General features: G+C 48.5%; 1 protein-coding gene across 3 annotated transcripts in view; it reads right to left on the bottom strand.

Moving 5' to 3' along the window:
• Positions 1-15,235, bottom strand: part of HLF (HLF transcription factor, PAR bZIP family member) — a 54,365-nt gene that overhangs the window by 22,245 nt on the left and 16,885 nt on the right. The window contains exon 3 of one of the 3 annotated variants that reach the window (XM_081218190.1): positions 10,853-11,023. The exons of the other annotated variants lie outside the window; for them this stretch is intronic. Coding sequence (XP_081074316.1) covers positions 10,853-11,023 — 171 coding nt within the window. The remainder of the gene's footprint in view (positions 1-10,852; positions 11,024-15,235) is intronic. 3 annotated transcript variants of the gene reach the window in all.

Below are 15,235 nucleotides of genomic sequence, written 5' to 3'. Positions count from 1 at the left end.
TTCCAAGTTCCCTCACATTTATTAGCTATATCCTCTTGCACTTAAGCATATGCTGGCCTGGAAGTTTTATCAGGTTAAGTGACTCTATAGCCTTTAAGCAATTACCTATTCTCAAACTCGACTGGAAATCTTTTCAGGCAAAGGCCCTGCCAATGCCTCACATAGAAGGTGATTAACAAAGGCTTGTTGATTAAAACACTGATCTGTTTAACAAACATATATTGAGACATACTATGGACTAAGCTCTGGAAATATATAAATAAAACCCACGCCTGGGAGCACACAGTCTGGAAGTGGAAATAGGCAAGCAGACAGGTGTTCACAGTACAGGTGCTACGTGCTATGGGAGGGCTCTGCCCAGGGAACCAAAGGGTGGAATCCAAAGGTGGATCACTAATCCCTGTCCTTGGAGGCAGTGCAGGGGCATCAGGAAATGCTTCTCCGGGGGAGTTGGCATCCTGGTGGATTCTGGGAATTGGCCAGAAAATAAAGAGGTAAGGGTTAGTCAAGGCAGAGGAACAGAATCTGTGAAGGCATGAAGGTGCGACGGAACTCAGGGGCCCGGCAGGGACCTGAGAGCAGTTGGCAGTTGGAGCTCAGAGGGCAAAGGGGCGGGGCAGGCGGAGGGGAGACCAGACGGAGGGCGGCCCCTGATCGTCAGATCTCATCCTCGAGGGAAGGGTGAGCCATCGAGGCGATAATGCCGTGGCAAGCAAGAGGAGAAGGCGCCGGAGGGCAGGCAGGAAACGGTGAGAGGCTCGTTCACATCAGCGGCAGAGGACCAGCTAGATTTAAGGGTTATTAATGAGGTGGGGTCACGAGAAGTCTCGGTCAAGTCAATATAAGGGAGAGAGAAGGAGAGAGCCAGATCAACTTTCAGGTTTCTTAGCTTGGACAGCCAGAAAGGAGGTGGCAAAATTCACCGAGATACAGAATACAGTGTCCTGAGCACATTCAGAGGAAAAGGCAGCATCTGACTGTGGATCCGTCAAGTCCAAGGCACCTCTGGGCTACAGATAAAGATGCTGAAGGACGTAGATCTCAGCTTTAAACATGAGTCCAGGCTGCAGGAGAGCAATCCTAACTAGAGATACAGATTTCATAGCCTTGAGATTCCCCCAGGAGAGAAGACAGAGCAAGAAGAAAACCAAAGACAAGGCCTTGGGAGGCCATGGACATTTTAGGGACGGGTTGATGAAGAGGACTCCGTGGACAGTACTTCAGAGGATCCAGAAAGGCAGGAGGTAAACTAATCCTTGGACAGGTTGGTGCAGTGGGACTCGCTGAGGTAGGGTTCTCCTAGTCATGTGATCAACCCCTCACAGGCAGTCCAACCAGGGAGCTGTATCATCTCCACTGAACAAAGGGGAAGCAATCGACCAGCTTGGGTAACTTGCTCAAGGTCAAACAGCTAGTGAGTTGGAAGAGCCTACGTTCAAACCAGGGCCAGCTCCAAAGCCCTAACCCTCCTCTCTACACTTCCACTGCCACCCGCACGTGCCCACCCACAGACGTAATGCCACGGGCTGGTGGCCAACAATTCCCTTCAAGCAGCCCACACCTAGACCCCACCTGTGGCAGGAATCCTGGGGCTCTGACATGGTCCTCAGGACGTTCCTGTCTGCTCTGCCTTCTCTGGGGGAGATCTCTGTGAGGGGTGTTGAGCGACCCAGCTCTTACCTTGTTGGCCTATGACATCTTTTTTTACTCTTGGTCTAGAGAGTGTATGTTGCGGGATGGAGGGCAGGGGCTATGGAGAGAGAGGGAGGGCGACAGCTTAAAATGCCTGCAGACACCCCCTCCAGCCTACAACAGAGAGGTCTGTAACGCAGGCTGTGTATATAACACGGAATAGGGATGTTCTCTTCCTCTTCCTTTATGAGTTAACGATAATTCTGAAAGGTTACTAAATAACTACTGCTAGGCAACAGAGCTGCGGTGGGGGTGAGGGGTGGCGTTACGCTAAGTCAGGGATCTGGATTCTCGGGGGGAAAATCAACTTAATTCCACAGAGCCAGCCGGTAACTAAACACAATGGATTTTGTGCCCCCCAGTGTCTCATCCGGGGTGAGGTGAGCACTGCCGGCCTCTGCAGCAGCTGCCAGGCACTCTGCTTCATGTAGGCATTCATCGGTCTTGTTATCGCCTGACCGGCATATACACTTGTGATGAGGTGTCACGGGAGGAATTCTATTTTACAGACGTGACAGCTTGGTCTCAGTCATCTGGGCAGAGGGAAAGGGAGGACCAAAGAGCAGCGTATACGGTTTCCAGTGATCTATAACCTGAATCAACATTCAATGAGCATGCGTCATGCATCTGCGTTTACAACCAGATGCAAGCCAAGACTTGGGAAAAGGCGTACCCTCAGGTTTTCTCAAATAACTTCAAGTCCCACACAAGGGGAAAACTGCCCAACAGCCACTGATTTTGACAAGGAATAAAAATGGAGGGGCTTACTGAGTGCAGCTCTTACCACCACCATGTTGGTGCGGGACAAAGGGAGCCGCAGGTAAACGTCCATACCTATTTATAAGCCCGCAGAAAGTCAGCCCATAGTCACGCGGTTCCCTTACATATGCTAGAATAATATTCTAAACCAGACAATTTCTTCGAAATGTGTTGTTTTGGAAAAATGGGAATTTTCCAGCTTGTGCTAAGATTAGCCAAGCTAAACCCATCTGGCTCCTCCTGCCTAATGGAGAGAAATCTGTATGGGGCAGAAATCCGCCTTTCTATTCCACAGGCACAGGTGAGGTCTGTGTGCCTCGTGGGTAAACGGAAATGAGACACTAAGTCATTATCAAACACTTGTGGGGGTTCCTTAGTGTTGTGGCACACCTTCTTCTTTAGCTTCAGGCCGGGGCCCGTCAGGACCACGCACGGGACATGAGACGGGAAGGCCCATCATAGCCTGCAACCTTTCTGTGGACCCAGGGTGTCCCAGCACCTGAGATCCTTTGTCATTCCAGTGCGCACCAGCCCCCGCCCCGCTCCCTTCCCCCCGCTTCGCCCCCCATCCCAATCAGCTCAGATTTCCTAATATAAACTTAACGGAAGGCAGTTCGTACCTAAACATGGAAGTGAGATAAAGAGACCAACTGAAAAGAAATGTGGGCAAACGACAAACGGGAGGGCGCAGGGGTGTTTCCTCAAAAAGGCAAAGACAGACTTGCTGTTAGATTGAAGACAATGGTCTTTGGGGTGGTGGGAGAAGTGAAGGCGTGACACGGCGCCCTAATGCCACAGAGCACGGGACACCGCCCTTGGTAGCAGCTCAGTGGACAGAGACACAGAAGAGGATGGCAAGGCACCGCCTCAAGGGGAGGCATGAAACAGGCTGTGAAGGAGGAACCATTCCCCAAGATGGAGAATGCTTACAACAGGCTCTCTGGAAAAGAGATGTCATTTTTCTCTCTCTCCAGCTACTGTGGCTAACTAAGCAAGAGAAAGGAGACACTTTGGTTACTTCCCAAAGCTGGCCAGCTGCCTACCAGCCCAGGGGCTCTTCCTACTGAAATCAGAGAACAGGGTACTGACTTTAATATCCACAAACCCTACCTCTTCTAATAGAACCTGAAGCCACACGGAAAGGAATTAAACAATTATTTCTTAAAAGTCTTTAAAGGAGAAATGACTTATGAACAAATGATTACAGAATAGTGAGAAAAGTATCAAACTGTACCTAGGTGCTACTTCTCTGGCTCTTGTAGCTTTAATCCTACTCTAATAAATACAGATTCATTTAATTTTATGTCTGTCTAAATAAAGATTTCTAGTTTAACAAGAACTTCAGAGGAAATGGGTAGCTCTATTCCCCAGCTGGCCACAGTAAGGGAAATCTTGCTGTTTGGGTCTGAAAGGGCATAACCAAGGCATCATCATTTAGGAGAACGGCTCCTAACTTTACCCCCTCTATCTAAGGCCATAGCTCCCAACCCTGGTTATGGACCAGATTCACCTGTGGATCTACAAAAATAAAGATGCTCAGCACCCCTCCCACCTCAATCAGAAGCTCTGAAAATGGGGCCTGGGGCTCTGTATTTTTGTTTTGTTTTACTTATTTATATTTTTAATGAAAGGAGAAGTAGCCTTCTCACACACTTTTGGTGGAGTATGAACTAGTACAATTCTTTTGGAGCCTACATACTTTGATCCAACAGATCCACATCTAGGGACTTAAACTTCAGGCATGCTGAACGTACGGAGAACGGCAACCAAGGATGAAAACAAGCTAAAGGTACTTGTTAAATAAATTATGGCACATCCAGGGAATGGGATTCCATGCAGCTGATAGATCTATATGTACTAGTATGAAAAGATATCCAAAAGACATTAAGTAAAAAAGGCAAGTTGCACAACATTATGTATAGTATATATGCACTATGTATAGTATACAGTCTATGTACAGGGTGTGCATATACATATATTTCCATACTTCTGTGCACACACAGTCAATCTCTATATAAATATATGTACAAATATATTTATACACACACTCACATATGCTTATAAACACAAAGGAAATGTCTGGATGAGTATCCAAGGAACTGTTGACTGTTAAATCTAGGAATGGGATATAGGAACTCAAGCTGTACACCTGCACAGTTCTGACTTTATTTTACAACGGTCATATATTACTTTGTAATTAAATATTTTTAAATAACTTTTCCCAAAATCTCCACTGGTGATTCTCAACTGAGGCCCAGGTTGAGAACCAATGGTCTGGAGGAAATAGCCCCTGTGGAGGTAAGCAGCTGGTACGCTGAAGCCTGTAAAACCCACCACCTATACAGTCCGAGGATTCACACCATGTCCTATCTCGGATTTGCCAGAAGGTGGTGCCACAGAGGCAATCACCCAGCTGCTCTTCAGCCAAAACTTCAAAACCAATTTTTCATTAACTCAAGTCCTTTTGCTACTCTAGGGACGCTTTTACTTATGCCTACAGCATTCTTTGCTGCTGCTGCTTCCATAAAGGGAGATTTATACACATTTATGCCACATGCATTTTTTCATAGAAATCCATGGGTCATTCAATAGATTCAAATACAAGGCTTGGGAGGTATCTTCCTGAAAGGAGTTGGCACTGCTTGCTCAGAACTCCCCTCCCTCCTCCACACTGCTCCCCTGTTGTCTTTGTTCCGGTTTACTCATCTCCTATCTTATTCCAGCGTCAGTTCCACGGAGGCAGGCGGCAGTCAGCCACGTGGGGCATGTGTCCTTGTCCATCTGTCCATGTGGCCCAGAACAGGCAGTGTGGGGCACGGGGCAGCCCAGGGCAAGTACCATGAGTTCTCCTGCCCTCCCACTAACTGATTTTCTGGAAGTGGGTGTGTTGCCACAGCAACTGTCAAATCACGTCTGTTATGCCGCCTATAACCTCCCAACTTCTTTAAACATGCCATGTGTGAGACACGTGGCTCGGCTGCCCTGGCAGTGCAGAGCCCGGGTCCCTCACCATGCAGCAAGGTTTCCCTTCTCCGGGTAGGAGGGAGTTAGCCCCTCTGTGGATTAACCACCCCGTACATTCTTTTTATTCTCCTTTTTCCCCCTCATTTTTTTTTTATTCCAGTCCCATGTCCCTTAACACTATGATGTGAATTAATTCTTGAGCATATTTAATGGAAATTAACTTAATATCAGATGAGAAAAATTCAATGAGTCACTTAAATGTATCCTTTTTTTTTTTTTGCAGCACGCGGGTCTCTCACTGCTGTGGCCTCTCTCACTGCGGAGCACAGGCTCCGGACGCACAGGCTCAGCGGCCATGGCTCACGGGCCCAGCCGCTCCGCGGCATGTGGGGTCTTCCCAGACCGGGGCACGAACCCGTGTCCCCTGCATCGGCAGGCGGACTCCCAACCACTGCGCCACCAGGGAAGCCCTAAATGCATCCTTCTTGTTGAACAATTTGTGCTCATTCTTCACTACACAATTCAAAGATCATCTCTGATCTTACCTCCGCAGCCCATTCAGAGCTGACCTCTCTTGCCTTCACCTTGTACATACCCTTAACACTTGATTCGCAATTAGTTAACTATCTCTTTGCAATTCATAAACTGCTCAAGTTCAAGGGATGGACCCCTCCTTATCTCTGAATTCCCAATACCTAGCTCAGTGCCTGGTAAATAGTTGGCCCTCTGTAAATGTCAGGTAAGGAAAAGGATAAACGCACTCAAAACTCAAAACAAATGTCCGTTTGCTGTGGTTCTACATTAATTTTTGTCATGTTATTAAATAACAGGGATAATGATGTGATGAACAGGTATCAGACTTGAAAGTAAGATCCAAGTAACACGCAAATCCTTTTTAAGAAGGAGAATACAGCAAGTTCACTCCTGGGACTTTTATACCATCCTCTTTTTCATTCTTGTTTTTCAGATGCAAGAAGTGCGTGGAGAGGGAGGCGTCGCCATAGAGTGAAGAAGCAATGAAGCCCCTAAGAAGGAAGCTGTCACGTTCCTGGAGTCCTCACCAGGCAGCCTGACATCTGGTCCACACTCAAGGAAAAGAGGCCACATCCTCACATGGAGATCTATTTTTGCATCCGAACTGCTGATGCTTCCCTTGTACAACTTGCCTCACACACAGGAAGGGGAAGGGAACTAATATTTACCAAGTGCCGGCTGCATGCTCTGTGCTGCTTCACACACACAGCTCTCAAGAACACACGTCCCCCATGTTTCGAATCTGCAAGGAGCGCTCGGCAAGCACATCTCTGAGAAGCACGTGAAGGCGAACACTCCTTCCATCCAGCTGACGGCAAAGTGCAGAGCTGCCGCCCAGCACATCCACACAGCCATGCATGCTTCTGTGCGTGGGCTTCTCAGGGCGGCTGAAGCGGGGGATCTCTGCGTGGAAGACTGAGAGTCTCCGGACTGATGGGTCTCACTATTGTACCAGGGCAGATCCGCAAAGGATGGGCACCAGGAGGATGATTCCTGCTCTCTGCCTTGCATGGACTGTGCCGTGGGCTTGGCACCAAGGCATGACGTGTTCCCAATACCCCTCTAGACTGTCCCTGAGTCTTTCTGGATGTCTGTGTTTATCATTTCACAGAGTTTCACTTTTAAGAAATTGGAAGGCACTGTGGATCTGAGAGTCACACCAAAGCACAGAATCCATTTTTAAATTAAACCCTTCATGATTTAAAAGTAAAGCCTGTGCTCTGAAAGCTGGCCTCTCCAGGTCCTGGCTGCGGAGACCTCAGGGCTGCCACAGACAATGCGTTTGACTGGCCTGGCTTTGCTGCTCCTTTCGTCTGCGTCCCCTCCACACCCAGGTTCCCAGTACACCTAAGACACTGTGTTGTGCCATCCACACGGGGGTTCTGAGGTCCCAGGAGTTCTCCACCTTCCATGAAGCAAAGTGCCTCCTACAGAGAAGGAGAGGTAGCATCTCAGTGCATGGATGCTGGTGCCAGACCGTGGGGCTGCACGTACCAGCCCTGCTGTCTACCAACTGGGCTCCCGTCAGCATTTACTCGGTTCTCTGGGTCTTGGTTTTCTCATCTGTGAAAGGACCATAATAATAGTACCTACCTAGTACTAAAAATAGCAGTGTCCAGGGTTTGTTTTGAGTTTTAATGAGATAAGACGTGTCCTTAGCCTAGTGCCCAGACTACAATAAACACTAGAGAAGGGTTAGCTATTACCACGCTGTTTCTTTTCACCCATCTGTTTGATGGAAGCTCTGTGTTCAGAGAAAAACTGGTGCACACTGTAGACTGCCTGATTCGCAGGATTTCACCAACCAGGAGAGAAGGCACAATGGTGACCACTCCGGCTGCCACCTCTAACGGGCATCCCTATGACACCGCAGTCCTTGGAGTGAGCCAGTGTCACAGCTCACTACCTGTCTTCAGGCTGCACCACGCCCTTCTTTGACTGTTGGTTGTGCGTATTTGTCTGTTTTTCTTCAGCACCGAGGGAAGAAGATAGCTCTGGTGCAGTTTCTCCTGGGGTTAAGGGATACTCCTTTTATATTCCAAAGGGAAACACCCAGAAACTCTGTGCCAAAGAGCCGCCTGCCTATCCTCTGACAAATTCTAACCAAAAGGAATGCAGCGTTCTGATGCACCAGCCTGGCCTTCTTTTCTAACTAGACTAAAACCAGGCTTATTTATTAATACAACAGACCCAAAGTGCCAGGAGGGATTCACATCTGAGAAAGCAGATTTGGAGTTATTTCTGTTCTGCCTTATGAGTTCACACACGGCTTTTTAAAAAAAGTTCCCCAAGAGCCCAACTTGATCTATAATGTTAAAATTCATAGATGACTATATAAATTTATATATGAACATATAGGTAAATATGCTAAGTTGTTAATTCTGGATAATGGAGGAAGGGTGCTTGCTATGTATTTTTGAAATATTTTAAATCTTTCTCAAAATAATTTTTCAAATGCCTCAGTTATTTGAATAATTTTCTGCACTGTTCCTTCCAGAGACCTTTGCAACCTCACCCTGGTAGGAGGGAGGTTATTTTCCCCAACGTTCTACTAAATTGAGACACAGCAAACTGAACATGCACACGTGGGAAGGGCCGAGCATCTCCGGGTGTTGCTAGAAGCTTCACACTGTATTCCCTGGTGTGGGCACAGAGCATGTTGGGGGCTTAGAATGAACTCTGCTCAGGGACTGCTGAGGACATCACAAGTCCAGCCATCAACCTGTTCTAACTCTTGACCCGCTGCTGTGGAGGCAGTGAGCCAGAAGAGCAGCCTCCTGCCACCCCTCAGTGGCTCCTGGGGTGGACCTCGGAAGCCCCTCTCCTCTCCAGCAGGGCTGTGTCTGTTTTAGTGACCCCAACCACTGGCAGGTAAGTGCAGAAGCACCACTCCATACACCAATCAAATCCTATGCTCAAGGAAGTTACATCCTCACACGCCAGCCAGAGAAGCCTCCTCCGCATCTATTAGCCAAAGAAATATAAGTTGGTGTTTTTTAAAAAAAACAGACATCCCTCTCCATTCCTCCCTTCCCCCAGCCCAACATGGGACTTCTTACTTGCTCAGTTAAAATTCCAATTAAGAGGGGACTTCCCTGGCAGTCCAGTGGTTAAGACTCCACACTTCCACTTCCACCGCAGGGGGTCTGGGTTCGATCCGTGGTTGGGTAACCAAGATCCCACATGCTGCGTGGAGTGGCCAAAAAATAATAATAATAAAATAAAATATTATGAATTCCATGTTTAAAAAAATTCCAATTAAGAACCTGTTAGATGGGCTTCCCTGGTGGCGCAGTGGTTAAGGATCCGCTTGCGAAGGCGGGGGACACAGGTTCGAGCCCCGGTCCGGGAAGATCCCACATGCCACAGAGCAACTAAGCCCGTGCGTCACAACTACTGAGCCTGCGCTCTAGAGCCCGCGAGCCACAACTACTGAAGCCTGTGCTCCTAGAGCCCATGCTTTGCAACAAGAGAAGCCACCGTGATGAGAAGCCTGGGCACCACAACCAAGAGTGGCTCCCGCTCTCCGCAACTAGAGAAAGCCCGCGTGTAGCAACGAAGACCCAACGCAGCCAAAAATAAATAAATTTATTTAAAAAAAAACCTGTTAGATGAGTTTCGAGAACTCTTACAGGTGATCTGGGAATAACTGTAGAGTCTGGAGCTGCTGACTTCCAGTTGTGTCTGTCATTGAAGATGGAAAGTCAGGGGTGAGTATCCACCTTTACCTGTGATCTCTCATCTGAAAACACTTCATTCTTGGCTATTTAACAACCAATCAGAAAATAGCAAAAAGTTCACATGGAAGAGCAGCTCACCGAAGCCTTGCGGTGAGCCCTGGCCCTGTCACTGTCCACAGGGTTCTGTCTGCATGTCCCTTCCTCCAAGACCACCCTGACTCAATTCTGCCCCAAAGGAGCTCATCACACTCCGGTGACCTTTTGCAAAGACTCGCCATGTTGAACTGAATTCTGCCAGCATCACTGAAGATATTAAAGTGAGCACAAGTGCTCTTGTAAAACCATTTATAGTGAAAGTAATGTCTTTGTTAGTTCAATCGTTGAACAAATGTTTACTGAGTAAACACTTACACCAACTACAGTGTAAAGCGTGGGCTTAGGTGCCCGAGAGAAAACCCTTTCCTGTGCCTCTGAGACACTCGCAAGCCGAGTGCAGAGTCCACCGAAGTGCTTTGGGGAAACCTGGGTTCAACACACCTCTACCCGTTTTATGCAAAACTCTCACAGGATTCAAGTACCCACAGTGGCACGAGAATAGGCCAAACTCAGGCCCAGCCACTTAACCTACTGATTGTCAAAGCAGTCCCGATACAGTCAATTCTGAGTGATAAGTGTCATGCCATTATAACACACTAAGAAAAGCACTGCACATTGCTTCAGTTAATTATAACATGAAATTACATTCCCTGAACACCTCCCCAAGTGAGGGCAGAGGGTTAAAGCCTCGAGGTGTTGTCTTGCTGGGTGGCAGATGGCAACTAGCCAGAGCTTACACATTCACCACGGCCCATGCAGAAAGCAGATGACCCACGCAACAGACCTACCGCTGACTGCAGATCAGACCATCCCAGTCATCCGCCAGATTTTCTGTCCATCAAAAAGGAAAATGTGACTAAAAAATACCTGTCTCGCTTATAAGGGGAAGGGAAACAAAGCTTCAAATCAACTTCTGAACTTCAACCATTTCTCAATGCTTTCAGGAGAACTCTTTGAAACTGCAGGGTGACTTTCATCTCTCCAATAAACTTTATCTGACCTCTCCTGAAATGAGTAATGTGATTGCAACGGTTTTACTCTGTGAAGTAGCACTCTTTCCACCCCGCACTGAGTTGAGGCATCTACCCACCAGCGGAGAACTTGGCATTATTTTTAAAGCTACGTACTTGCAGGTGGAATGGGTTTCTGCCGTCTCCCTTCTGCAGAGCAAGCATAAGCTTCACCAGGTGACTGGCAGGAGACTGCATCCTGGTCCCCAAGGTTCTGGGCATCCTTCTCAGTGAGAGGGGGCTCCCCATGGGTGGCCTGTCCTATGAAGCAGCAGGTGGCATGTGCATCTTGTGGGAAACAGTTTCTTTAAATCTTGATTAGTTGTTGCTTGGCTGGATGGGACCGACAGCAAAAGCAACATCCCAAAGTAGTCAACACTAGAATCAGAATAAGCTTTGGCACTTGGGAAATCCTCATGGATTTTATGGGTTGGCGTGATGGGGAAGGAAGAGTTTATTTTCAACTTTTTTGTTTCAAGAGGGATCTATTTCACTGAGAAAAGTCAGTATTATTCCAGGAAATCTTTGTTTTCTAACCATTCCAATCTTCCCTAAAAAGGGTTTAAAATTCCAGGACCAAGTTTCTTTTCAAACCCAAGTCAGGCTTCAGGCATCCACGTGTAAGAACTGAGTATGACGGGACACCAAAAGAAGAGAATTATACCACCTCTTTCCCCAACTCCCCTTTTTGAAATTGGGTATTTGTGCTACTGAAGGCAAAATGATCAGCTTGCTCCCTGAGAAAAGTGAGATGGAGATGGGAGTGGAAGTGGAGAAGGGAGAGTATTACAAAATGTTAAGTACCGGGGTGGGGGGTGGTAAAATAAGAAATAAAAATAGACCAGTAAGGGAAAACTGAATGGAAGAGGTTCGTTTGTTGACTTTAACAGTGTTTTCCATTCCAGGAGGCTTGCTGAAGTTCTTTCTTTCAATGGTTGGCCTTGGACCAGCATTTGAAAAGTCTTAGATCTTTGGAAAGGAAGATTTGGACAACAAAGTTGTTTTATCTGGGAGGGTAACTAGTTTACTCAAGAGTTCCAGGACTTTGGTTTTGATGTTATTACCTTGGCCCGAGTTTCTCTGTCCCAGGCAGTCCTGGCTATGTTTACTGATTTAGGAAACAGGGGAACCTGGGAGGGAGGGGGCTTCTCTCCCCTGCTGCTGCTACACTTCACCGGATCACCTAACTACCTGGGCACCTTGAAGACAACAAGGATGGGGAAAAGTCAAACATTGTTTAAAGGTCCTGTCTCTCGACACGGAAATGACACTTCTCTGACTTACCCCCCAAATAGACACCCCGCCGTGGATGTCCTGCCAACGCGTGATGTGAGGGTGTGTTCCAAAGTGAGATGTAAGCTTGGCCCGGTGCCCAGCTCTCGGCTGTATTCTGCACAGAGAGAGCTGAGGGCTGGCGAAGTGAAGGAGCACATTTCTCTCCACGTGACTGTGAGAGCCAGGCAGCCCGAGCAGATTTCTTTGTGTGAATAAAATGTGATCTCTAGACTGTACACACAAGCAGCCCTGGGAAAACGTGAGCCAGAGGGAAGGACCCAAGGAAACCCATGGCCCAGGCTGAGAAGGGAACGCAGCTGTCGGCAAACTGGGTTGTACTGAGGCAAGGCATCCAGGCCCGGCAGGCGCAGGATGGTCACGGAGTCAGAGGCGAAAGGATGTGCCAGGTGCTCGGGGGAGCACTGCTTAAGACATAAAGATAATCCACAGAAGCCCACCAACCACCATCCTGTGCAAAGGCTTGTTCTTCCTTGACAGGCCATAGACCAAAGTCCTTCATGGGCACTTCCTCAAGATTTGGAGTTTACCTGGGATTCAACGTTCCTCCCCACAAAACTGAGATCACTCCAAGTACGGCAGGAGTTTGGCTCCTGGGTTAAACCGTGTATACTCTGGGCTGGTGTAAGGTGTGGCGAACACCTTGCTTTTGTGGGCAACTCCCACCTCGTTGCCACTGTGGCCTTGGCCTCCTATGACCTCAGGGGGGATCCACTGCTCAGGGTCTCAAGCCTGTCAACTACATCTGTGGGGTGGCGCTGGAAGGGTGGCTCACGGGCTGAGGAAGAAAAGGGGGATTCGTGCCCCTGCTCACTGCGCCCCTTTCAACGTATCAGATCCCTTCATCTCTGGGAATTCCACATGCACTGTGCCCTCCGGCCAACGTGATCTTCCCGACGTGGAAGGTACCGGAGACAGGGGCAGAGCGCCAGGACCCCGGGAGCCTCGGACCCTCCCAGGGACGGTCCTGGAGCCGGAGTTCACGAGCCAGTGGGCTCCTCTGGCCGAAGGGGGTGGAAGGTCCTAGAAGACACTGCTCCTCATCTCCCCTCCCTCGCAGCAGCCCAGCCCTCAGGCTCCTGGACCACGGGGTATGCAGTCAGCCATAACCAGCTAATGATGGAGCAGTTGAGATGAGGAGCACCTCCCAGGCCCAGGTGAGCCTTCACCCGGGTTAATCTGCAAACCGGATAATTGGCTCAGGATACGTGAAAGTTAATCATATGCACAGCTCAAGTGCAGTCACTGGAAACAGCAGGAAACCGCAGTAGCAGAGGAAGTCAGGTCCACTCTCAGTGAACTCTTTTGTGGCTTCTCCATAGACAATGTTTAAACTTGAGCCCACTTCACCCCCACTGCCCCATACACCCCTGCACCAATCCCTTGTCACACAGTGACCCTGGTGCCTGGAAGCACGTACTAAGTGCTCAATCAATCGCAACTATTATTAATCCACTAGTGTAGTGGATGGATTTAAAGTTAGGAGATTAGGGGGTCTCCAAGACATTTGGCTGGCTAGGGGAAGCACACTGGGGGAGCTGTGAAGGGCACTACGCTCCCCCAAAGCATGCTTTACAAAAAGAAAAATCTGAAGTGTTCAAACATCCCTAGGAAAGCAGATCAACAGCACAAAAACATAAAGCACATTCCAAAGCTGAAGGGAAAAAAAAACTTCAGAATTACTAACATGGATAACTGAAGGTCATCTCCAATCCTAAGTAGACTGGTAAATTCTCCAATGCTTTTTAAAGAAGGTAACAGAACTTCTGTATTCAATGTCAAGAATCACAGTGTGTGGGGGCTTCCCTGGTGGCGCAGTGGTTGAGAGTCTGCCTGCCGATGCAGGGGACACGGGTTCGGGCCCCGGTCCGGGAAGATCCCACATGCCGTGGAGCGGCTGGACCCGTGAGCCATGGCTGCTGAGCCTCCTCAACGGGAGAGGCCACGACAGTGAGAGGCCCACGTACCGCAAAAAAAAAAAAAAAAAAGAATCACAGTGTGTGGGGTCCCGAGGGCCCAGCCTCCTCGTCCTTCCAACGGCCAGGTTTCCAGGGACTCTGCGGCCGTGACCGCTGGCCACAGCCTTCCAGGCTCTGTGGCTTGCGGCTGCCTCTGCTGAGCAGTAAGCACCCCAGTCTGTGCTCCACTGGAGTATCCACGGGAATCTGACGGGGACTGTTGGAATTATAGCTTCCTTCCACCTGGCCACCCCTGTCCTGTGACCATGGTACCGAATCAACAGACTTCCCTTCTTCCATTCTGTGAAGCTAACCAGAGTTAAGACTTCCGCTGACAGAAAACAATACTTGCCAGGGTCTTGGGTAAACGCTTGTCCAGGACACCGGAAACAGCACTGGCCCGAGTCCTTGATCTTCCGCCCACTGGAGGGACAAGTACTAAAGGATCTTCCCAACCTGCTCTGTCAGGAGAGCAAATACCTGGCACAAATATGGTCTTACCTAAGCCCAGGGCAGACATCCCTAATCAATCACAGAACTCTTTCCACTGAGCCCAGACCAAGTTTCAGTCTTTCGAGATGACATTCCAGGTACCTACTAATCCATCCAAACCGGCTGCATGGGAAGCTCCTTCAAACCGGGATCCGGCCACCCAGAGGAGCAAAGCCAAAGCGCAGCTGGCAACTGCCCTATTCTAGAAGAGTTGCCATCAAAGCTAGCTGTGGGGCTTGGGGTTTTCCTTTTTTAAAAATTATTTTCTCTGGCTAATAAAACCCTGCTTAAAAAATATCTAACCCTTGGAGCAAAGACTCTAGCCAGATAACTTGCTTTCAGGCGTCCTCTGGAATGCTGAACACCAGAGAGAAGCCAGCGGCTCCCATTCAGAATGAAGACCATTTTTTAGGAAGTAACGAGCTTTAATGCTGTTGCCTTTTTTCCCCAAAGGTGTCAAATGTCTTTTGCTTTTACAGTTTTAGCTTTTGAACTCTGTCATCCTCTATGAGTGGCAGAACGTCAGACTCTTAATCCATCGACCAGCTTGGGAGCAGCACCATCACCCCAAGAAGCTTTACATCTTTTGCACCAAAATTTGAATATTTGTCTTTCAATTGATACTAGTCTTAGAATACAGGGTCATAGAGTTAAAAATAGCATCCGTGTTTGATAGATAAGAAAACTGAGGCCTTGAGGGATTCAGTGACCTGTCCAGAGACACACCACCAATCCTTGCAAACCAGGTCCGGAACCT

Source organism: Mesoplodon bidens, assembly GCF_964165515.1.
Source record: "Mesoplodon bidens genome assembly, chromosome: 19".
NCBI lineage: Eukaryota > Metazoa > Chordata > Mammalia > Artiodactyla > Ziphiidae > Mesoplodon > Mesoplodon bidens.
Note: the sequence above shows the minus strand (reverse complement) of the source record. Positions and strands in the feature narration are given on the sequence as shown.